At 40.3% G+C, this 24046-nt stretch overlaps 1 protein-coding gene and 1 long non-coding RNA gene across 3 annotated transcripts in view; one reads left to right on the top strand and one right to left on the bottom strand.

Annotated features, from left to right (window-relative positions):
• Positions 1-1884, bottom strand: part of LOC104006907 (uncharacterized) — a 17081-nt gene extending 15197 nt beyond the window's left edge. Inside the window, exons 1-2 of the long non-coding RNA XR_008548813.2 lie at positions 1731-1884; positions 92-718 (exon numbers count right to left, since the gene is read on the bottom strand). This is a non-coding gene — a long non-coding RNA (uncharacterized LOC104006907). The remainder of the gene's footprint in view (positions 1-91; positions 719-1730) is intronic.
• On the top strand, positions 623-19885 carry PM20D2 (peptidase M20 domain containing 2). 2 transcript variants are annotated; one of them, XM_003311381.6, is made up of 7 exons: positions 623-1526; positions 4175-4323; positions 7971-8113; positions 9681-9835; positions 13255-13390; positions 16713-16820; positions 17039-19885. In XM_003311381.6, the coding sequence occupies exons 1-7, from the start codon at positions 1062-1064 to the stop codon at positions 17191-17193; spliced, it is 1311 nt and encodes a 436-aa protein (XP_003311429.2). In that variant the 5' UTR covers positions 623-1061; the 3' UTR covers positions 17194-19885. The 2 variants fall into 2 exon arrangements, with proteins under 2 accessions (XP_003311429.2, XP_016811481.1); XM_016955992.2 differs by lacking the exon at positions 17039-19885 and having other exon boundaries at positions 703-1526; positions 16637-16722.
• The last annotated feature ends 4161 nt before the right edge of the window (positions 19886-24046 follow it).

Here is a 24046-nt window from a genome sequence, read left to right on the forward strand (position 1 = left end):
AAAGATGATAGGGTATGAAGAGCTGATAGCAGCTTTTAATATGTGGAAAACCTCAGAATATAAACATCTACAGTGTTATTAATAGGCATACCGTCAACAACAGTTTTTCAGACTTTGTGCTTCACTCTGGAGAAAAACAAGAGCATGACATCTTGAATTTCTTCACTGGGTAATTAAAAAACTCAGTTATAATGTAACACCAGCTGCACATATCATGTTAGTGGAGTTCAGCATCAATTAAAATTATAAACGAAACCTGTCATATGTTCCCTTTCAAAGCTGTTCAAGACAACTGTCCAAATCAACAAAACAGTATGAATATTTACTACCATAAATCTTTTAACTCTTTGGTTTTAACTCATTTCAAATTTTAGTTCTACTCTATTCAAATAAATTATTATATAATAGCTAATACATACCAAGAGCTTACTGCATAATCTAGCTGCTGTTCCAGACATTAGTAACCAATGAGAAAACTGTAGAGAGTAGCTGCAGCTTTTAGTAATACAACGTCAAGGAGAAGAAAGTGGGGGCAGTACCGAAACTTAACGTACAGTACCGTCGTTAGTACAGCATTGACACTGACGGCCTCCTTCAGGAAATACAAACCTCGTGAGGTTTTAATTACTAATGCTACAGAGTGGCGTTTTTCCGAGGACTGTGTTCCACTTGGTCTGTCTCTGATGGCTATTAACTAATAACCGTTCTCATTCTGCTGCTGTGGGAAATAAGCAACAACGGAAAAGTAATCGATAATCTTAGAGCATAACTCAAAGGCCAGAGCAGCCAAGGAGGTGGAAGAGTCCCGAGCCCTGCCTTCTCCACAGCACCCCCAAAACCCCACGGCGGGGCAGAGCGCCTGGTAGGGTACGAGCGGCCGCCAGCGTTTCCCGCGCGGCGCCGGGGGCGGCCCCGGGACTGCGGGTGGTGCCCTGGGAGCTGTGTGGCCGCGTGCGCGCTCCGCCGGGGTCCTGGAGGCCTCTGGGCGCGTGCGCGGGCGGTCGCTACCTGCGGCCGAGCCAGGGAGCGAGAGGGCGCAGAGGGCAGCGGGCTTGGGCAGCATGAGGCCCGGAGGGGAGCGGCCCGTGGAAGGGGGCGCGTGCAATGGCCGCTCCGAGCTGGAGCTACTGAAGCTGCGCTCGGCGGAGTGCATCGACGAGGCGGCCGAGCGGCTGGGGGCCCTGAGCCGCGCGATCTGGAGCCAGCCCGAGCTGGCCTACGAGGAGCACCATGCCCACCGCGTGCTGACGCACTTCTTCGAGCGGGAGCCGCCCGCGGCCTCCTGGGCAGTGCAGCCGCACTACCAGCTGCCCACGGCCTTCCGCGCCGAGTGGGAGCCGCCGGAGGCCCGGGCACCGAGCGCCACGCCACGCCCGCTGCACCTGGGCTTCCTCTGCGAGTACGACGCGCTGCCCGGCATCGGCCACGCCTGCGGCCACAACCTCATCGCTGAGGTCGGGGCGGCGGCCGCGCTGGGCGTGAGGGGGGCCTTAGAGGGCCTCCCCAGGCCGCCTCCGCCCGTGAAGGTGAGGTGGGGCCCGGGTGCGGGACCCTATCCGACTGCCCGGGTCGGGGGCGATCCGGGAAGGGCGGGACTCTCGTGCGTCCCGCGCGCCTCGGTGCCCTCCCGCCCGGGGCAGGTGTGTGCGGGACCGCGCTAAACCTGCGGGCCTCGCCTCGGCGCAGGAGCAGAGCTGAACCCCCAGTCAAAGTCAGTTCGCGTTGCCGACCTGGCGACATCTTGCAGATTATTGTTTCCTCCTCTCTAGTTATAAACAGCTCTGCTGAGTTGTTCCCTTAGGAAAGAACTTACACCCAAGCCTGGTGTTTGTTACGGGTTATTTTTGGTAACTGAGAGAGGCAACAGCAATTTGCTGACAAGGTTGTGCCATCAATCTCAGGAGGAAATAACTTTTTGTAGGTAATCCTACGGCCCCTTTTTATTCGTCTCCAAATAAATCTTTTGTTTGTGGCAGTCCTAGAAAATGTGATTCAAGTCATTGGTATTTGGATAGGAATTTTCAGTCGCTAGAACCACCAGACCCCTAGAAGTATACAAATAAAGGGGAAGTGAATGAGCATTATACATAGATGAGTTCATCCTTAAGTCTTAATTTTTTTGTTTTATGATTTTAAGAAATACCTCGACTCTTTAAACAGGGAAATGTCGTTTATGTTTGTCGTAGGGCAAGTTTAATCCTGTGTTACTCTGCTTTTCCAGATGGTATATTCTACACTATGAGCTAAGATTCAATCGTCATTCAGTTAAGGGGAAAACAAATGTTTTATTTTCATACTCTTTAGTTCATTTGCCCCAGTGTCAGTAACCTTCCTCTTTTATCCTAACACTACATCTTTTGTGGCTTTTTCACTTTAGCTGCCTTCTTTTTTCTGTCTCTGGAGGCTCGTTTTTGCATTTGTTAGGTTTTTGTTTGGGTTGGGGGAAGCATGCTTTGCCATGTCACAAACACTGGAGAGATTTCGCTTCAACCACGTTTTTGAAAGGTTCTGAGTAGTCAGCGAGAGACATATCGTATTTAATGAGTTAATGGTCAAGAATGAAGAGCGGTGGGCGGATCAGTTGAGGTCTGGAGTTCGAGACCCGCCTGGCCAACATGGTGAAACCCCTGTCTCTACTAAAATATATTTTTTTAAAAAATTAGCTGGGCGTGGTGGCTCACGCCTGTAATCCCAGCTACTCGGGAGGCTGAGGCAGGAGAATCGCTTGAACCCAGGAGGCAGAGGTTGCAGTGAGCCGACATCGCGCCACTGCACTCCATCCTGGGCAACAGAGCGAGGCCTCCTCTTAAAAAAAAAAAAGAGCGGCGGCTTCATGTCAGAGTTTGAGCACTGTAGAACCGCCAAAAAAAGCTAAACTTTGAGAAATGTACACTCTTTTTTTTTTTTTTTTTTTGAGACAGTCTCATTCTGTCGCCCAGGCCGAGTGCAGTGGTCCTATCTCGGCTCACTACAACCTCCGCCTCCCGGGTTCAGGCGATCCTCGTGCTTCAGCCTCCTGAGCTGGGATTACAGGTGCGTGCCACCACGCCCAGCTAATTTTTGCATTTTTTAGTAGAGACAGGATTTCGCCATGTTGGCCTGGCTGGTATCGAACTCCGGACCTCGGGTGATTCGCCCACCTCGGCCTCCCACAGTGCTAGGATTACAGGCATGAGTCACCGCTCCCGGCCCACTCTTCTAACTTCAAATGGTTGTTCTCAATTTTAGCAAGGTTAAGTTATTAATTATCTGAAAATGGAATTTAAGTTGATTTCCTTTGCAAGCCAAGACTTTTCCAGCTTGTTTCATTGTGTTCTTATACATGATCTTGAAAATATATTAGTTGTTTATTTTGATTTTTAAAATTGTTTGAAGCAGTTAAGCTTAAATATCAAAGTAAAATGTTTATTCTGTAAAGTTCTCTTTTGTTTAATTAGGTGTTTGGTGACCAATAAATCTGCCTGGTTGAACTGGTGGAATCGAATTAGTAAGTTTGTGTAATAGTTGGCTGTTTCTAACTGTGGCATTAAGACTTGTTTAATGTTCTTCATAAAGGATTAATGAGTTCAGACTTTTAAAGTAGGTAGCCCAGTAAGGAATCAGAGTTTAGGCCAGAAGATCAGGACATCTAATCCTAATTCTGCCTGAAGACTTGCTCTGTGACCTGGGGCAAGACACTTCACTCAATTCCTCAAAAACACCCCCTGTAAAATGATGATAGAGATCACCCACCTACCTCACAGGGTTGTTGTGAGGATAAGTAGTAAGTTAACAGAAAGTTCCTGACTCGTAAAGTACTTAAGAATAATTATATACATACACTGAAAGGCTTAGTCGAGAGGAACCTTTTTGAAACAAATCCTAACAAATTTTGAGGAACTAAACTTGTAGTATTTTTTTTTTATCTTTGCCATTAGTTGACTTGTAAAATTGGGAAAAGCTTTTTATAGTGTCTTTAGTACATACTTTGCACCAAGTTGGTATAACAATGTACATTTTGTGATTAATTTAGCACCATTTGTTGATGCCCATTGCGTAAGCGTCATAGAACAAAACCTGTCTTAATAGGTTAAGGACTTTAATGTAGATTGTGAATACATATGCAGGTGAACCTGTTTGATATATTCCTATGAGGATTTTGTTGTTTTTCCCTGACATGAGTATTTCCTTCTAGGTAGTTGTCCTGGGAACCCCTGCAGAAGAAGATGGTGGTGGCAAAATTGATTTAATTGAAGCAGGGGCTTTTACAAATCTTGATGTTGTTTTTATGGCCCATCCATCACAAGAGAATGCTGCTTATCTACCAGATATGGCTGAACATGAGTGAGTAATCAAGTTGAAGATAAACTTCTTAGGGGAACACAGGCTATAGAATACTTTTATGTCTAAACCAGAGACGAAAACTCCACATTTGTATATTTAAGAAGTAAACTGAAAGACAATAACAAGATGTCTTGATCTATGGAGTGACATTTGGCAAGCCTCTTCTAATTGAGATTCATTATGGTGTTCATAATTGGAGTATTAAAATAGTAGCACTTAGAAACCATAGGAATAACAAACATGTTGACAATTAAGTTCTCTTTTGAACTGTCAATAATCTGGTGTCTGGAAAACATCTGTCCTTTCATATGAAATTGTCTTTGCAACTGAATAGATTTGCGAGAGATCGTTCTATTAGATATGGGAAGAAACCACACTTATCCATTTTATTTACTTTAATTTGAGTTATTTGCAAAGAGGATAAATTGTGTCCTGAGAGAGAATATGGAACATGAGTAGCTATGGTTTTTGTGGAACTTCTCATTCTGTGCTTTTCCGATTTGTCTGGTGCTGAAACCTTTTATTTGTCTTTCTTTATGTTGAAGAACTCACTTTTTAGTACCTAGGAGCACACATCATTGAAGTGGTTTGGATTTTTTATACCAGAAATTTCAACCATAGTAGTAACTATAGTAGTTAATGGTCCAGGCACAAGGAGCCAGTGCTCAGCTGCTTCAGCAAAACCATGTGTTTTCCTCAGAAGTAGCTCGGTACTGAGGGAGTGATAGCAGAACCATCACAGCAGTGCTTCTAGATTGTACCCGGGTATCCCACCTCTTAGCACCTTACCAGGCCCTGTTTTCAAAGGGTGATCATTTTAACTATTAGGGTATCTTCCTTCTTATCACTGGAAATTGGTACTGTGGCAGTAGGAGGAATCTTTGAACTTTGGTTTCAAGGGTGGTGGTAAACTAATCCATCTCTAGAAAACACTGGGGATTAGAAATCTCTGCCCTTGCCTTTGACTAGAAGGGGCCTGCATATGCAGGCAGGCTCTGCAGCTCATTACCCTTCTGGGACTTAAGGTTAGGCTTCGTGGTCTTGGTTCTGAAGTCAGCGCACTTGACCCCAGACCTTCTCCTAGTATCTGCCTTCTTAGCTTTCTCACTGATCATCTCTGTTTTTTTTTTTTTTTTTTTTTTTTTTTTTGAGGCTGAGTCTCACTCAATTGCTCAGACTGGAGTGCAGTGGCACGATCTTGGCTCACTGCAACCTCCGCATCCCAGGTTCAAGTGATTCTCCTTCCTCAGCCTCCTGAGTAGCTGGGATTACAGGCGTGCGCCACCACGCCCAGCTAATTTTCATATTTTTAGTAGAGACAGGGTTTCACCGTGTTGATCAGGCTGGTCTTGAACTCCTAACCTCAAGTGATTCACCCACCTCGGCCTCTCAAAGTGCTGGGGTTACAGGCATGAGCCATCACACCTGGCCTTCATTGGTCATCTTTTAAGATAGAAAAGAGAGGTCAGGCGCAGTGGCTCACACCTGTAATCCCAGCACTTTGGGAGGCCAAGGCAGGTGGATCACCTGAGGTTAGGAGTTTGAGACCAGCCTGGCCAACTTGGCAAAACCCCATCTCTACTAAAAATACAAAAATTAGCCAGGCATGGTGGTGGGCACCTGTAATCCCAGCTACTTGGGAGGCTGAGCCAGGAGAATTGCATGAACCTGGGAGGCGGAGGTTGCAGTGAGCCAAGATCGTGCCATTGCACTCCAGCCTGGCCACCAGACATGTGAAACTCCATCTCAAAAAAAAAAAGAGAAAAAAAAAGAGAACAAGATCAAGAATTCATTTTTTTTTAATTACTAATCCACTTTTCTTAAAAATTCTTTTTTTTTTTTTTTCCGAGAGAGTCTCGCTTTGTCACCCAGGCTAGAGTACAGTGGCGCAATCTCAGCTCACTGCAGCCTCCGCCTCTGGGTTCAAGGGATTCTCCTGCCTCAGCCTCCCATGGACCTGGGATTACAGGCGAGCACCACCACACCCAGCTAATTTTTGTATTTTTAGTAGAGACAGGGTCACCATGTTGGCCAGGCTGGTCTTAAACTCCTGACCTCAAGTGATCCACCCGCCTTGGCCTCCCAAAGTGCTGGAATTACAGGCATGAGCCACCAGGCCCAACCACAAATTTCTAATGAATAAGATAAAGCAATCCTGCTGACCACCTTTCCCAAATCCAGTCATTTTTCTAGAGGTATGTATCCTTTTCAGAGTGTTTTTGGTGTACTTATGGGACATAAATAGAATCCTGTATAAATTAAATTGTGAAAGAAGGTTTTCCTCAAGTATTCCACTCAATATATTGTTCTGGCTTTTTAAAATTAAATAGTATGTCTTGAAAATAATTCCATATAATCCTTTTCGTTTTTATAATATTTATCACCAGTTGTGATGAAATTCCAGTTTTGCCAGGCCAGGTGGCTCACACCTGTAATCACAGCACTTAGGGACGTCAAGGCAGGAGAGTCTCTTGAGCCCAGGAGTTCATGACCAGCCTGGGCAACATGGTGAGACCCTGTCTCTACCAAAAAAAAATAAAAAATTAACTGGGCATGGAGCACTCCTGTGGTCTCAGCTATTCATCTGTGGGAAGCTGAGGCAGAGGAGAATTGCTTGAACTTGGGAGGTGGTGACTGCAGTGAGCTGTGATCACGCCACTGCACTCCAGCCAGGGTGACAGAGCGAGATGAGTACCAAAAAAAAAAAAAATTCATTTCAAGGTCATGGTGATAAGATATATATCAAGGAAATAACAATACAGTATCCTGAAATCTAATACGTGTTTGATGTTTTTACTTGATTTTTGTCCTGCTAATAGAATGTCTGGAATCAGTTGAGAAGAAATATCATAAGCATTCTAAGGACTCCTGAATCTAACCCATTAAAATAAGTCCAGATTGGTTTTCTAATCACCTAAATGTGGGTATTATTAATCAGGCTTAAAAAGTGTTATCAAAGCACGTCAATCACAGAGCTTTATAAGTAACTATTCAACATGCAATCCTTTCTCTAATCTTTTTTTTTTTTAATTGTATTAGAGCAGTTAGACTGGTGTGAGAACTTAACAGTTTATTAAAATGTAAAATATTAGTGATGTAGGCATTTTGGAACATAATAAAATATTGGATATTGGTCAGGAACAACTGCTTTAATACTAGGGTATCTTGTGATAACATTGAATATAATCTGATTTTCAGAGGTTGTCTTAACCCACTTCAAATAGTAACTCCTTTCTGTCTTTCCTGACCTTCCACCTCTTAAGACAGAATTTCTGATTTTTTACAGACTTTTGATAATAGAATCATCACAATGCTGTGTAAAAACATACAGGATCCATTTTTTTTTTTTGTAATTTCAGCACCTGATACCATATTGCATGTTTGCATTAGATTGTGTATACATTTAATCTTTTCTCTTTTTGTCTCTTTTTTGGGAATGCTTTCTTTGTGTCAGGCACTATGTTACCTAATAATAAACTATAACTAACATAAATAAATTGCAGTGTTATTACTACAAATAATTTGCAAATCAAAAGTCCAGCAATGTGAATTAATTTTGAATAGTAGTTGGGTAATTCTGACTACCTGGATTTTCTTACTTTAGCAATAATAACAAAAGTAATTTCAAATGATTTTTTATTTCCTAGTGTGACTGTGAAGTACTATGGAAAAGCATCTCATTCTGCTTCTTATCCCTGGGAAGGATTAAATGCATTAGATGCTGCTGTGCTGGCCTATAACAATCTGTCTGTGTTCAGACAGCAAATGAAACCAACCTGGAGAGTTCATGGTATGAATGTCAAATACCTTCTATAATAGATGGTGCTTGCTATAGTTCAGTGCAGTATAATTATTTAATATTCAATTTTTAAAAATTTGGAAATATTTTTGTACTTCATATGAATATTCTGATTTTTAAGCATATTTTCAGAAATTCATGTGACAGGATACTAAGATGTTTGTCTATATAGGGTTAGAAAGACAGTTTTGATTATTGTACATAAATGGAATGTCATCTTTGAGTGTCAAAGATAAAGGTTTTATGTAAGGAGCTGTGTTCTTTCGGTGGGTATTTGAAAATTGGATCTTGATTTTCCAGTTGTCCTCATTATTTCTTAATGATAACCAAATTTTGTCAATTAAAAAAAGGTATAATAACTGCTAGTTTTATTTAAGTGCTGTTAGTCCTGAGTAATATCTTTTTGTGTGATTTTTTGTTTTTGAGACAGTCTTGCTCTATTGCCCAGGCTGGAGTGCAGTGGTGCAATCTCGGCTCACTGCAACTTCTGCTTCCTGGGTTCAAGTGATGCTCCTGCTTCAGCCTCCCAAATAGCTGGGATTACAGGCAGGCAAATACCACCAAACCCAGCTAATATTTGTATTTTTTGCAGAGACGGGGTCTTGCTATGTTGGCCAGGCTGGTCTCAAACTCCTGGCCTCAAGTGATCTGCCCACCTCAGCCTCCCAAAGTGCTGGGATTACAGGTGTGAGCCACCAAGCCTGGTCCTGAATAGTGTCTTTTAAAATTATATATATATATATCACCATAATATAAATAGAGTCAAAGTACTGTCTCGAAGGCACACATTTGTTTTTTAATTTATTTCCTTATGATTTAGGAAATTGTTATATTTTAATATCTATTCTTTACCTGATTTTGCTATAGCCTGAGGTCAATTTGTAATTGTACTTTTACCAGTTTTCCTGCTTTAGTTTCTTTGAAAGGAACAAACAGCAATGTGTAGAAATATTTTTTTAAAGTAGGTCATATGACATTGGATTTTTTGTATCTATTTTAGTTATTACTTCGAATGAATAAATCTTAATTCTTTATAATTCCAAATAAATACATTTGTTTTGACAGTTGATAATACTCAGTGATCTTTGACCTGCATTGGTTTTTTTCTTGGCATGAAAATTATTTTTCCTAGAGCTAAGTGCCATTTAAAATGCTCATGGGATTCCTGAGGTATGAGGGTAATTATAGAACCTCATACCATTGTTGAGGTATGGTAAAATCTTTTCCAGAAAGCTTAAGATGTTACTAATTTTTTTTGTGGTTATATAATTTCTAAGTTTCATTATAGTCTGGATCATAATTTCTTAACATTATATAAATTCTTTTGAATGAAGTGCATATGGATAATTATTTTTTCTTATCAGCCAAAAAATATCACCCTATGTAAAGAAATTTCAGTTGTACAACATAACAAAATCTTTGATTGGTGTATTGGTGGAGCTAGTGAGTTTAAATTATTTTTATTTATGAACATATTGGCTGAAAAACTTAATGGGTGTATTTAAGCTTAAAGAAATGGTCACCAAGCTTAATTCTAGTAATTTGGTTCTTTTTATAGGTATAATAAAAAATGGTGGTGTAAAACCCAATATCATTCCCTCTTATTCTGAATTAATCTATTACTTCCGTGCACCCTCGATGAAAGAACTTCAAGTTTTGACCAAAAAGGCAGAAGATTGCTTCAGAGCTGCAGCTTTGGCTTCAGGGTGCACAGTAAGAACTTTTAAAAGTTAATCTAAGTTACAATCAGAGGTATATATGTGGGCTAGCGCTGTTAGATTGAAATCTAACTTGACTCTCTTATTTGGTGACATGTTGAATATGCAAAATGAATTGGCTGAATAGTTAATGTGAAAGTCTTTAATTTTTACACGTTTCATTCCTCAGTGCTTGCAATAGGGAAGATGACAGGTCATCTTACTTATATAGTAATTAGAATAATTCTGATACTTCTATGCTAGAATCCGTGCCTTTTTACAAGTTATATTCTTCCTTGTTGGCAGTTATACTTTTAGAATTGCTATATGTAGTTTCTATAAAGGAAAGTTTATGGCAAAATCAGCAAAAGCTTTTTTTTTTTTTTTTTTTTTTGGTGGGGGGACAGGGTGTTGCTCTGTTGCCCAGGCTGGAGTTGCAGCGGCACGATCTTGGCTCACTACAACCTCCGCCTTCCAGGCTGAAGCAATCCTCTCACCTCTGCCTCCCACCTCAGCCAGCTGAGTAGCTGGGACTACAGGCACGCACCACCACACGTGGCTAATTTTTTGTATGTTTTTCTGGAGACAGGGTCTCACCATGTTGCCCAGGCTGGTCTCAAACTCCTGAGCTCAAGTGATCCACCCACCTCGGCCTTCTGAAGTGCTGGGATTATAGGCATGAACCACCTCGCCCAGCCAGCGAAAGCTATTTTTGAAGTTAGGGTGTGTATAGTAGTGATATAAATACTATGGCTTGCTGGAATGGAAGATAAAATAGACACAGAAGTTAGTTAAGAGGTTTTATTGATTTGTTTCTGTTTGTTTGTTTGTTTTTGAGACAAAGTCTTGCTCTGTTGCCCAGGCTGGAGCACAGTGATGCAATTTTGGCTCAACGCAACCTCCTCTGCCTCCTGGGTTCAAGTGATTCTTATGCCTCAGCCTTCCAAGTAGCTGGGACTACAGGCGCTTGCCACCACACCTGGCTAATTTTTTTTTTCTTTTTTTTTTTTTTTGAGGCGGAGTCTTGCCCTGTCACCCAGGCTGGAGTGCAATGGTGCAATCTCAGCTCACTGCAACCTCTGCCTCCCAGGTTCAAACAATTCTCCTGCCTCAGCCTCCTGAGTAGCTGGGATTACAGGCGCCTGCCTCCACACCCGGCTATTTTTTTGTATCTTTAGTAGAGACGAGGTTTCATCATGTTGGCCAGGGTGGTCTCGAACTCCTGACCTCGTGATCCACCCACCTCAGCCTCCCAAAGTGCTGGAATTACAGGTGTGGGCCACCACACTGACTGGTTTTGTTGATTTGAACTATAAAGTTAGTATTTAAAATCACGTACTGTGTAAAGTGGAGTGAGTTTTAGAATTATACAAGATAAGAATCTTGCCCTAGAGGGAGCCTGTAGTCTAGTTGGAGAGACAAGATCTTGACCCATAACTCTCAGCCTAGCTAATTCTGTAACCTTTAGAAATGTTTAGTGTCTTTGGCTCTCCATTTTCTTGCTTGAAAAATGGAGATAATAACAATTTATCTTAGGATTCTTGTGATAATTAAATGAGATAATGTTTCTGAAGGGTTTAGAGCCCAGCCTTCATTTATATTGCCTTATTTTTTTCTGTTCTTATTAGTCTAGAGATGTATGATTGATTCACGTAGTAGCAGTATCTCACAGTAGCAGTAATTCTCAGAAAGCATATGTTACGTGTCCTGAGAGTAGTGTGGAATGTGTCGTGAGGATCAGAGGTGGGAAAGAGTGGCCTGGGGCTGTTAACCTTGGAGGAAGGTTTTGTGGAAGACTGTAGACCTGAACTGAGCTTTGAAGGTTGATCATACTTTCAGATATGCATGGGAAAGACAGAGACTGACAGTTCTTAGGGAATATAGTCAGCAAAGATAAGAATATAGAAGCTCGTGTTGTGTTGTAGTTAATCGATAAACATATGGACAGATGTAGGAGCAAAGATGTATTCTCATATGCCACTAGAGAAGATGGTTATAGTGAATGAAAACTGTGAAATGTCCATAGCCGAGGGCAGTAAAAACTAAATATTTATTCCCTTATTCATTTATAATTATAAATATTTATTTGTGAAATACTTATGCATGTGAACTATTATCATTAGGCAATATCTCAAGGTATACAGTATTCCCTTATGGTAAGGTTTGTTGTTATTGGATTTGAATCTATATTTAATTTAATTTATTTATTTTTAAAGTTTTTTGCAGAGATAGGATCTCCCTGTGTTGCCCAGGCTGGTCTCAAACTCCTGGGCTCAAGTGATCCTCGTGCTTTGGCCTCCCAAAGTTCTGGGATTGCAGGTGTGAGCCACCTTGCCTGGCCTAAATCTATATTTTAAATAATCTTTTAGTAATTTCTTATATTTTGGCTGACTTGTAAGGTCTGATTTGGTTGTCATAATTTCTACCGTAGATGTTGCTAAGAATAAAAGAAATGTCATCTCTGCCATTTTATGATTGGCTTTTGCTAATATTGGTTTGAGGGAATATTGCCAATTTTTATTTAATCAAAACTGAATCTGTAAATCCATTTAACTGGGCACATAAAAGCTGCTTCCATATCTTTATATACTGAAATTAATAAATGAGGACTGTTGTCAACCCTTCCTCATTGCAAATCTTCTACATTTCCCTCAGAGTACTTTTCTACCTCTCACACCAGGCAGTGATGTCAGTGTCAGTTTGCATATTGAATATTAGTAAAGCTTAATTTCTTTTTTTTGGAGACTGAATCCTAGAGCAGTGTTCCTCAGAGTGTGGTTTTTGGGTCACCTATGTCAGAATTACTTTGAGGTGCTGGTTAAAATAAAAATTAGGCTGGGTGCAGTGGCTCATGCCTGTAATCCCAGCACTTTGGGAGGCCGAGACGGGCAGATCACATGAAGTCAGGAGTTTGAGGCCAGCCTGGCCAACATGGCAAAACCCCATCTCTACTAAAATACAAAAACAATTAGCTGGGCTTGGTGGCAGGCGCCTGTAATCCCAGCTACTTGGGAGGCTAAGGCAGGAGAATCACTTGAACCTGGGAGGCGGAGGTTGTGGTGAGCTGAGATCGCACCACTGCACTCCAGCCTGGGCAACAGAGTGAGACTCCATCTCAAAAATAAAATAAAAATTTCTGGGCCCTTCTCATACCCTATCTAGGTGACTGAAGTTGACACTTGCTAGCTAGTATAGAGCTTGGTGACATTGTGGGGTTTAGTGTATATATAACATAAAAGAGAGTCCTAGGAACTCTCGTTATAGAAAATAAATCTTTTTTCTTTTTTAAGGTAAGAGATTTGAGAGTGTTTATATCTGGAAGGGAAAGTATCTTCTCTTAAAACCTCTTCCTATTAGAGAACAATCACTGGTTTGAAAATTAGATAGTGAATTTGAGTTTTTTATTTCAAAATTTGTTTTGCAATTTTTTATTAGGTGGAAATTAAAGGTGGAGCACATGATTATTACAATGTTCTTCCCAATAAGAGCCTATGGAAAGCCTATATGGAAAATGGAAGAAAGCTAGGAATAGAATTCATTTCAGAAGATACAATGTTGAATGGCCCTTCAGGTAATTAAGTGTTTTTTTATATATTGAGCTATTTGAGGAAGAGAAATACCATCTTTGGTTAAATTGGTTGTATTTAATGGTTTGGGAGGTCGGGAGGTACTACTGACTTTTTAATATTTTCACAAACTTTATGGTTAGGGGAAAGAAACTAATGGACTCTTAAGTGAGTGTAGAATGTCAAACGAGCAGACTTGATTTTAGAAATAGTCAACCTACATTTTTGTCTGTATTCTAAATATTTTCTAGTGTTTAAGTTTCGTTAGTTTTAATTTTTAAGTAAGTTGCTAAGGTGGGATATAGAATTTTAATTCATTCTCAGTCATCACAATAAGCAGGTTACTAAGTACTTAGTTATCTGGGGCATTTTCAGTTTCTGAGGAGCAACAGACAGCTAGAATTGAAATAAGCATATTTGGGGTTATGTTAGTTTTTTTTTCCTTTTAAAAGCATATTATTACTAATACATTTGCAAGTTAGAGATGTATCATCTGTTTTAAAAATAGATGTTGTTGAAGTAGGCCCAAAAGGACTTGGTGGTGAAAATGGGGTGTCAGTGTCATTCATTAAGATAAGGAGTTCAAGAGAAAGAGCAGGTTAGGGTAAGAGGGGGTTGTTATAAATTATTAGTATGTTAAACTTGAGGTGCTTATAGTATTTCTAAGTGGAGCTGTTCAGTACCTGTTAAATCTAGAACCCAAAAAGATGTCTAGTTTGGAGATTTAGGAGTTGTCCATATATGAAAGGTATATAGAAGACATAGATGTCGATGAGGTTGCCCAAATACATAGAGGAAGAAGATTCCCAGAGATCAGACATTGGCAGTCAACGAAGTGGTCAGAGGGAAAGCCAGACAATCAGGAGAGAGGAGAAGTCATGGAAGCCAAGGGAGAAGAAAACTTACAGAAGAGAAGGAGGCATAAATCATGTCAGGTGCTGTAGAGACTGAATAAGATGAATATGGTCTAGTGTCCACTGGACTCTAGTAATTAGAAATTCATGAATTGTCTGGAAGAAAATAGTACAAGACCAGTGGTACCAGATGCTGGGTCTCACTTCTCTACCCAGGGCATTGACTGCTGAGATAGTGGAAGTAGCAAATGAAGACTATTCTTTTTCAAGAGAGTTAGCTTTCAAGGAAAATAGAAAGAGTGGATACAAGCTTGAGGGAAATACGGAAAAGAAAATAGTTTTTAAGGGAAGATACTTGAGAAGTAGATGTAATGTTTAGGAAGGAGGTCAGGGAGTTCAGAGACTTTCCCTCTAGGAAGTAGCACACAGTGAGCATTGAGCTGGTAGGGCTGAGGGATTGAGAGAGAATTGCCACTGAGAGGAGTTGTCCAGGGACATCAGAGTTTCATGTTTTCTTTTGTTCTGGACAGCAAGAGAGCTCAGCTCAGCATGGTTCTGTTCTTTTACCCTAGCAGGTTTCTGCAGTCTAGCTGAAGAAGGGAAGACACATGGCCTGCTCTACCCCGGGTTTGGGTTTTATATAATGGACAAAACAGTAGGATAAAGTGGCTGTGATTTTGGTATGATTTGTGGGCTCTAGGGTCTAGTTCCACAAGTAAGATCTTAAAATATGCAACAGGTTTTTTTTTTGTCCATCTTTTTTTGTTTTGTTTTGTTTTTACACTCAGACTCTTTAGACTCTTTAAACACTGGAGAGACTTTTTCCATCCTGTTCACTGATGTCCCATTACTGTGCATCCTCAGTGTCTGGAGCCGTTTCTGGCACAGTTAAGTGCTTAGTGAATATTTTCTGAAGCAGTACTTCTATAGAGGCTACTATGCCTCAAAGTCTGGCCTCAGTCTGCATTTACCACATAACTAGCAGCTGTGAGACTATCGGCATGTTATTTAATACCCATAAGCCTTGGTTTCTTCATGTTTAAAATGGAAACTGTTCTAAATGTTAATGAGAATACATACAAAGCACTTAGGATTGTGTTTGGAACGTAGTATTCCAGATAAATGTTAGCTACTCTTTGTCACATATTCCTTTATTCTCTTACCAATCACTGTGTAGTCTCACTTTGCCTGCATGGTGTTTGACGTGTAATAAACGTTCCGTAAATATCCATTGAGTGAACATAAGGCTTTGTTTTTACTGTGATTTATTCAACAAGTGCCTGTGTGTCAATCCTGTGAGAAGCTAGATGCACAGTCATTTCAAATACTATTTCTTGCCTCATACAGCCTCATAATTTAGTTTCTGACATAAGCATGAACCAAATCATCCAATACATGGAAAATTAAAAAGTACTGTAAAGGAGAGTAATACATCTCTGTGAGAGCTTATGCTAGAGGAATTTCACTTTATGGGAAGGTGAAGTAAGTAAGGCTTTGCTGAGGAAATGATGCTTAAGATGGAATTTGAAGGTTAAGTAAGAGTTACAGAGATGATGCAGGGATAGCATGTGCAAGGGTCCTGTGACGGGGAGAGCATGGTGAGTGTCTAGAGCGGCTAGGGCATCGAGAGTAGTGGGAACATGGTATGAGATCAGGTTGGAAAGGTGAATGAAGATTGAAAAAAAAAAAGACGGCAAATAGACTAGATGCTGCTAGACCAATTAGGAAACTTCTAGTTCAGGCAAGAGATAATGATAGCATAGGCTGGGGACAGGTGTTGGTGATGGTGATGCAAAGAGCGTTAGGATTCTGAGATATTTGGCAGGTACTGTTGATAGGTGGAGTGGAGGTAGAAGAGAAAGATCATGAGTTTGACTTTAGGTATGTTAAGTTTGATCTACCTTGAAGACATCCAAGAGAAGATACCAGGCTGGCAACTGGATGTATGAGCATGGAACTTAGCAGAGACTGGGAAGAGATTTGAGTTGGTGGTGATTTGAAGCAATACATACGGACAAAATCTTGAGAAAGAATATGCAGTAAGAAGAGAAAGGGGCCTGGAATGGAGTCTCCCGTAACTAATATTTCATTGTCAGGTAGAGGGGGCTCTATCCCCAAGAGAGACAGAAGAAGGGGCCATCAGAGAGGCAGAAGGGAAGCCATGCAAGTGCTGTGTCACAGAAGAGAAGAAAGGGAGTAGGTGGCAGTGTGGAGTGCTGGCCAAGAGGGCCAGTAAAAGCCGTGAGACAAGGTGAGGGCAGGTTTGCAGTGACCTTCATGAGAGATGTGACTGATACAGGGGAGTGGGTGGCAGACTCAGTGGAAGGTGAGCCCGTGAAAGCATGAGCATACGGACAACTCTCCAAGAAGCTCACTTCTCTGCGTCTCTTCTAACAGGAACTGTGACTTTATAACTCCAGAATACTTAACCACATATACTTAAATAGACTTTTCTTACTTTGTGTGTTCCAAGGATCTACGGATTTTGGAAATGTTACTTTTGTGGTTCCTGGAATTCATCCATATTTTCACATTGGATCTAATGCCTTGAATCATACTGAACAGTACACTGAAGCTGCTGGTAAGTGTTGTTGGATATGACTGTTTTGGCACACACACTCTTCTTCTGGTAGTAGCTGCCTTTCTGTTTAACCTACTATTTCACTACATAACATCACCTCAGTAAATACTGCACTGTGGTGGGTAGTTGGAGAGCCAATTGAGATACGGATAGCTAACCTGTGAAATTAAATACAGCTTAAATAAGTAAGGAGGTATTTTATTTTCTCTACCTTTTAGGGTCACAGGAAGCTCAGTTCTACACTCTGCGGACGGCCAAAGCTCTGGCAATGACGGCACTGGATGTTATTTTTAAACCAGAGTTACTGGAAGGAATCAGAGAGGACTTTAAACTGAAACTTCAAGAAGAACAGTTTGTAAATGCAGTAGAATAAAAGGAAGACTTAGGGGCCACTTATAAATCAAGAAGACGTGATGATTTTTTTCTTTTAATCTCTTTTAATGAAGGCATGCTTATTTTTTAATCTTAAAGGAGTAAAATTCTTTTTACCTGATAAGTGAGGACAGGGTGTGGAGAAAACATATTACCTCATATCTAAAGTGAAAATTTTTGCAAATCCGTACTTGATAGGATTATGATATTACAGGAGCTGGTATGTGATGCCATTCTTTCTTTTTTTTTACCCCGCAACCACTCACCTTCACAGTAGTGATACCATTTCTTAACCTGGAGGATACATGGCATCATTTTTATAAAATATGTTAATAAACCTTTTTATAAGCCTTAAATGTTATGTGTATTTTTAAAAGCTTAAGAGATTTCAAACCTTATATTCAGAATTGACACCCATGAGAGTGTTTTGTGGTATAGGGTGGTAAACTTGTTCTCTAATCGTATATTAATTCCTCTACCAGATTGTATATTTGAAGCCAGTGTCTTTCTTTTTTTTTTTTTAAGATAGAGCCTCGCTCTGTTGCCCAGGCTGAAGTGTAGTGGCACAATCTCGGCTCACTGCAACCTCTGCCTCCCAGGTTCAAGTGATTCTCCTGCCTCAGCCTACCAAGTAGCTGGGATTACAGGTGTGTGGCACCATGCCCAGCTAATTTTTGTATTTTTAGTAGAGACGGCATTTCACCATGTTGGCCAGGCTGGTCTCGAACTCCTGACCTCAGGTGATGCACCTGCCTCGGCCTCCTAAAGTGCTGGGATTACAGGCATGAGCCACCGCACCCGGCCTGCCAGTGTCTTTTTAATACACATGTGTGTTAGTATTTTTAAATTGTTACAGTATCTAGCATATTGCTTACTCTGAATATTCAGTACTTTTTGAATAAGCAAATATTGCTTCCTTGCTTGGAATCATCAGAGTTTAAAGTAGCTTCGTGGATGGACCATGATCCTAAGATGAGTTTTAATTTTGTGTTTATAGTCATCTCTTGTGCAACGTGGAGAAGAAAAGATATACTTACTACTTTGCTTCAGGTACACATAAGAAAACCTCTTTTTTAAAAAAATTTTTATTTTTTTACATAATAGAGACAGGGGCTCGCTGTAGGTTCCAGGCTGGCCTCAAACTCCTGGGCTCAAGCAATCCTCCTGTCTTGGCCTCCCAAAGTGTTGGGATTTCAGGTATGAGACACCACACCTGCCCATTTTTGTTTGGTTTTTTAATGGGCAGGTTCTTGCTCTCCCAGGCTGGAGTGCAGTGGTGTAATCACAGCTCACTGCAGTCTCGAACTCCTGGACTCAAGCAGTCCTCCCACCTCAGCCTCCTAAAGCACTGGGATTACAGGCTTGAGGCACTGCACCTGGCCCTGACCATTTTTTAAAAAGGTTAGGCTTAGTGCAAAGTTTAAAATTATATGATTCTTAAAATACTGAATTAGTTTCTAAACTAAACTAGAGGTATAGATGGACCTACTTGAGGTATCTTTGTTTTTATGGAACATTTTTATTACATGCCTTTATAATTTTTCATTGTTCACACCCTGTACTGAAACCTTTTTCTCAAATACCAACTCTTGGCTATGTTAAATTTGTAGACTTTAAAAGATGTTATCTAAATTAATGGTTTAAATATACAAATTGAGAATATTTTCTTTTTAGTGGCAATTTTAAAAGCAGGCCTTAATATGGGACCTGCTTTTAAAGTAAAATATGTGGTACTGTGAATTACTAAATTGCTATATACCATGTAATAGTGAGTATAGCTAATATTTAGTATGCCTTTTAAAAATTTTGGACTGCTTTTCGGTTTTAACAAATTCTCCACATTATGTGAACTACTCAAGAAATTTTCCCTTTTTAATTGCCTCTATAGCACTCATAAGAGCTAGGGCATTAGGATAAACTAGAATATTTTATGTTTATGAATACTTGTATAAACTTAAAAGTGTTTTGATTTCCCACAATTTCCCAAAGGAATGTTTATTTATTAAGAGTTGTGTTGATAATTTAACTGTTACAATTTCAGCAGTTGAATTCAGTGAACATTGGTTGAGGAGTGCCTATTTCTAAGCACTGGGTGTAAGAAGAAAAGACACTTGCAAAAGGAAGAGCTAAGATTAACGTAATTTCTTTGGTTTTTCTATTGCTTGTTACTATTATGTAAAAACTGGGTGGCAGTTCACAAGGAAGATTGTTGTAACAGAAGAGTGACAACCAATAGTTTTTTGATCATTAAATCAAATTTTGTAAACAGTGGCAGGAGCGTGGACTTAAAACAAGGCTTGCTTATTTGGTTTTGTCAAAATTTTACGAAAATATATGATATATATTTATACTAAAACTATATAATCCTTAGATTTAGAAAAGCAATCAGTTAATGTCTTTAGCACACTAAAGCAGTATTAAACACAGGTACAAGTTGGAAATTGTAGAAAACTGAAAGAAAACAAAAGACAAAATGTCTATGGTAGGGAATAAAAGAGTTTTCGGTATTATGTAAAATTATGTGTATTTTCTTCTCTTTTACATAAATTGTTTGTGAAAAGTGTGCTCAACTTTTTTACAAGAGTGATATTAATTTGGATTTATTTTTCAATATAATTTGGAGACCCTTTGTTATCCAAATAAAATTGATGAGTTTCTGTGCCTGTAAAAAAAAAAAAAAAAAAAAAAGAAAAGACACTGTTGCATGCCCCAGAAAGCTTGTGGTGGGTGGTAAGTTCTCACGAGATTTATTTATCTGAGCAACATTGGGACTGAGGGAACATCTGAAAGCTACCATCTTGAAAATTTTTGAGGAAGTGTTTCTGAAATATTTAAAAATACTTAAGTCAGTCATTTTGAACAAAAGAAATTGATACAAGAAGTTTTTTTTTTTAAGGATGATTGTCTAATTTTGTAATATGTTGTTTTTTAAAAACCTGTCTGATGGTGTTTGATACATTTCTAACTTTTTACCTGAGTTATCTCTTTAGTCTTTTGGAAAATATCCTACACAATACTAACCTTTAAAACTATCAAATTTTTGTTGTAAGATAAATGTTATCTTTGTACTAGATAGCAACCCTTTATAAGGTTGTAAGGTATGATAAACTGCTTATTTTTTTACATACTTCATATCAAGCATTTTGCAGTCCAATTACATAGTTGAGGATGGTGTATTTTGTTATGTATGAAGTTAATATTTTCAAGTAAGCAGTCTACTACCATCAGATTATAAGCTTTTTTGTAATAATAGGTACATAAAATGTGTATGAAAAATCTATAATAAACATGTTTATCTGATAGCAATTGTCTTGCTTTTTTAATGACCTGAAGATATATGTACAAAGATGAAGCACAATCATCCAAATCCATTGTGATATACTATACTTTTTCTTACGCATCAGTATCATAGACGTTGACTTGCTTTTCCACTATGTGTCAAATATTTTAAAAGAACAATTAAGTTCTTTTGTTTAAAAATGAATGTTTCACTAGTCTCAGAAGCTAAAAAATTGCAGTGCAAATTGTACATGGCAGGAGGTAAATACATATAGTATTGAGTTTCCTTTTTTAAAAAAAGTTTACACATTTAATACAGAGTAATTCCATATAATAACACAAATGCAATGGAACAGGTTTTTGGATCCTGGCTAAAGTATAAGTGCCTCATATGAGAAAAGTCACAAATGTCCATGTTTCTTTGTTTAAACTGGTTTTTAATTTTTATTGTTATTTTTGGAGACAGGTTCTCACTGTCACCCCGGCTGGAGTACAGTCAGTGTTGTGATCATGGCTCACTGAAGCCTCATCTTCTAGGCTCAAGCAATCCTCCTGCCTCAGCCTCCTGAGTACCTGGGACTATAGGCATGTGCCCGGCTAATTTTTAAACTTTTTATAGAGATGGGGTCTCAAACTCCTGAGCTCAAGCGATCCTCCTGCCTTGGCCTCCCAAAAGACTAGGATTAGGGCATAAGCCACTGTGCCCAGCCTTAGACTGGCTTTCAAAATAGAGCCCAAATCTGTTCTTTTTAAAAGAGATTAATATGTAAGATTAGCTTTTGTTAGTTCAATAGATCAAAGCACCTAACCACCTTAAAAGAGAAACCTCAGAAATACAAAACAGAGAAGATTATCAGGTCAGGGTCTTAAGTGGACAATAATCAACTTGTTGAGGTCAGAGAGAGTAGACATTGCCTCCCTGGATGAACAATCGCATTTGGGAGTTTGAATTTTTTTTCTATTTGTTGTGTTGTTGGTCACTGACAACATATTTAGCTCAAGAGAATGGGAAAGAGTTAAAAACTTGCATCTTTTCCATTTGCGTTTATTTAAGATGAACCAAAGCTTCTAAATTGACTCACTGTTATTGCCTGAAATGATAAGGATTCAGGATTAACAGTAGCCTCATGGCATGTCATCTGGTCTGGCACTTTCTTTGAAGAAAGATTGTGTGTTAGAGTACAGAAACTTAAAGAGTTTGATTAGAAGCTGAATAAAAATCCTTGAGTATGAATAGTTAAGAGTTTGCTCATTGGGCTGGGCACGGTGGCTCACGCCTGTAATCCGGCACTTTGGGAGGCCGAGGTGGGTGGATCACCTGAGGTCAGGAGTTCGAGACCAACCTGGCCAACATGGTGAAACCCTGCTTCTACTAAAAAAATTAGCTGGGCATGGTGGTGGGCACCTGTAATCTCAGCTACTCGGGAGGCTGAGGCAGGAGAATTGCTGGAATCCGGGTGGCAGAGGTTGCAGTGAGTCGAGATCGCACCATTGCACCCCAGCCCGGGCCAACAACAGTGAGATTCTGTCTCAATGAATGAATGAATGAATGAAAGTTTGCTCATTGCCTGAGAGCAGGATAGGATGCCAGGAAGAAGTGAACTCAGATGCAGTTGAAACCTAATGCTTTAAACTAATATCCAAGTCCCGTTATCTCTGAACATGTGTGGCGGTAAATGATTGTTGAGCCATGACGTTTCTTCAGATATGGAGCAGTTACTCACAGCACCTATTTGGTGTGCTTGCCATAGTTTTTGAAGGCTTATAGGTGGGTCGTGTGTTCTTTAAGAAAAAAGATCCCTTGTAAAAATATATAAGAATAGTTTATAGTAGAAAATCCAGGCTGGGTGCGGTGGCTTACGCCTGTAATCCCAGAACTTTGGGAGGCCAAGGTGGGCGGATCACCTGAGGTCAGGAGTTTGAGACCAGCTTGGCCAACATGGTGAAACCCTGTCTCTACTAAAAATACAAAAATTAGCCGGGCGTGGTAGTGCAGTAGTCCCAGCTACCCAGGAGGCTGAGGCAGGAGAATCTCTTGAGCCTGGGAGCCAGAGGTTGCAGTGAGCCAAGATTGTGCCAGTGCACTCCAGCCTGAGCAACAGAGTGAGACTCCATCTCAAAAAGAAAAAAGAAAATCCCAGGCAGAAAGAGATTACAACCATGATTAAGCATTTTCTCCAAGCAGATTTGAGACTATGCTTCCCAGCTTCTGATGTTGCCACTACACCCCACCTACCCTCTGCTACTTTCCTTTTTTATAATGTTTCTTATTTTTTGTTTGTTTATTTTGAGAAAGGGTCTCACTAGGTCACCCGGGCTGGAGTGCTGTGGCGTAATCAGGGCTCAGTGCAGCTTCAACCTCCTGGGCTCAAGTGATCCTCCCACCTCAGCCTCTGGAGTAGCTGGGGCTCCAGGTGTGCACCACCATGCCTGGCTAATTGTTAAAAAATTTTTGTAGAGATGGGGATCTTACTATATTGCCCAGGCTGGTCTCGAACTCATGGGCTCAAGCAGTCCTCCTGCCTCAGCCTCCCAAAGTGTTGGGATTTCAGATGTGAGTCACTGTTCCTGGCCCCGTCTGCACTTTCTAAATTCTCCTGGCCTAAAGTTCCACTGATGATGATGAGCCCTGGAATTTTGAGGTCAATAATCCTGTAGCTGAGTGTCAGAGAAGTCTAATTTTTTTAACAGAATAATTTTAATAATATAATTACATCATTTAAATCAAGTAGCTGATAATGTAATCGCCCAATGGGTTCTCCTTGCCCACTGCCCAGATAGAGCTGATTTATCAAGATGGGAGTTGCAATAGAAAAGAGTTTAATTTACACAGAGCTAGGCTAAACGGGTGAACAGAGATTTAATACTCAAATTAGTCTCCCTGAAAATCTGAAGACTGGGGTTTTTTAAGGCTAATTTGGCAGGTTGGGGGTCAGGGTGGTGAGTGCTGATTGGTCAGGTCGGAGATGCAATCATAGTGGGGCCCGAGTGGGTTCTTGCTGAATTCTGTTCCTGTGTGGGATCACAGAGCTGGTTGAGCCAGATGGAAAATGGGTCTGGGTGGCTCCGGCTGGTGCAAAATGGGTCTGGGTGGCTCCGGCTGGTGCATCAGAATGGGGCTCTGAAGAATACCTCAAGCCCTGATCTTAGGTTTTGCTATAGTGATGTTATCCCTAGGAACAATTAGGGAGGTTCAGGATCTTGTGGCCTCTGGTTACAATGACTCCTAAATGATAATTTCTAATCTTGTGGCTAATTTGTTAGTCTTAACAAAGGCAGCCTGGTCCTCAGGCAAGAAGGGGGTTTGGGAAAGGGTTGTTATCTTTGTTTCAAAGTTAAACTATAAGTTCCTCCCAAAGTTAGTCTGGCTTACACCCAGGAATGAACAAGGGCAGTTTGGCGGTTCGAAGCAAGATGGCGTCAGTTAGGTCAGATCTCTCTCACTGTCGTAATTTTCTCACTTATAATTCTTGCAAACATGGTTTCAATAATACAATCCAGGGAAGTGGGACTTTGTTTTTTAGATTCAGGGGGTACGTATGCTTGTTTACATGGGTATTACGTGTAGCATACAT

Source organism: Pan troglodytes, chromosome 5 (genome assembly GCF_028858775.2).
Source record: "Pan troglodytes isolate AG18354 chromosome 5, NHGRI_mPanTro3-v2.0_pri, whole genome shotgun sequence".
In the NCBI taxonomy this organism is placed as follows: Eukaryota; Metazoa; Chordata; class Mammalia; order Primates; family Hominidae; genus Pan; species Pan troglodytes.

Excerpts from the sequence above, each read along its gene's own strand:
- PM20D2 (XM_003311381.6), top strand. The coding sequence starts at position 1,062 with ATGAGGCCCGGAGGGGAGCGGCCCGTGGAAGGGGGCGCGTGCAATGGC. Across the intron at positions 1,527-4,174 it reads GGCCGCCTCCGCCCGTGAAG|GTAGTTGTCCTGGGAACCCC; the intron begins GTGAGGTGGGGC and ends ATTTCCTTCTAG. Across the intron at positions 8,114-9,680 it reads ACCAACCTGGAGAGTTCATG|GTATAATAAAAAATGGTGGT; the intron begins GTATGAATGTCA and ends TTCTTTTTATAG.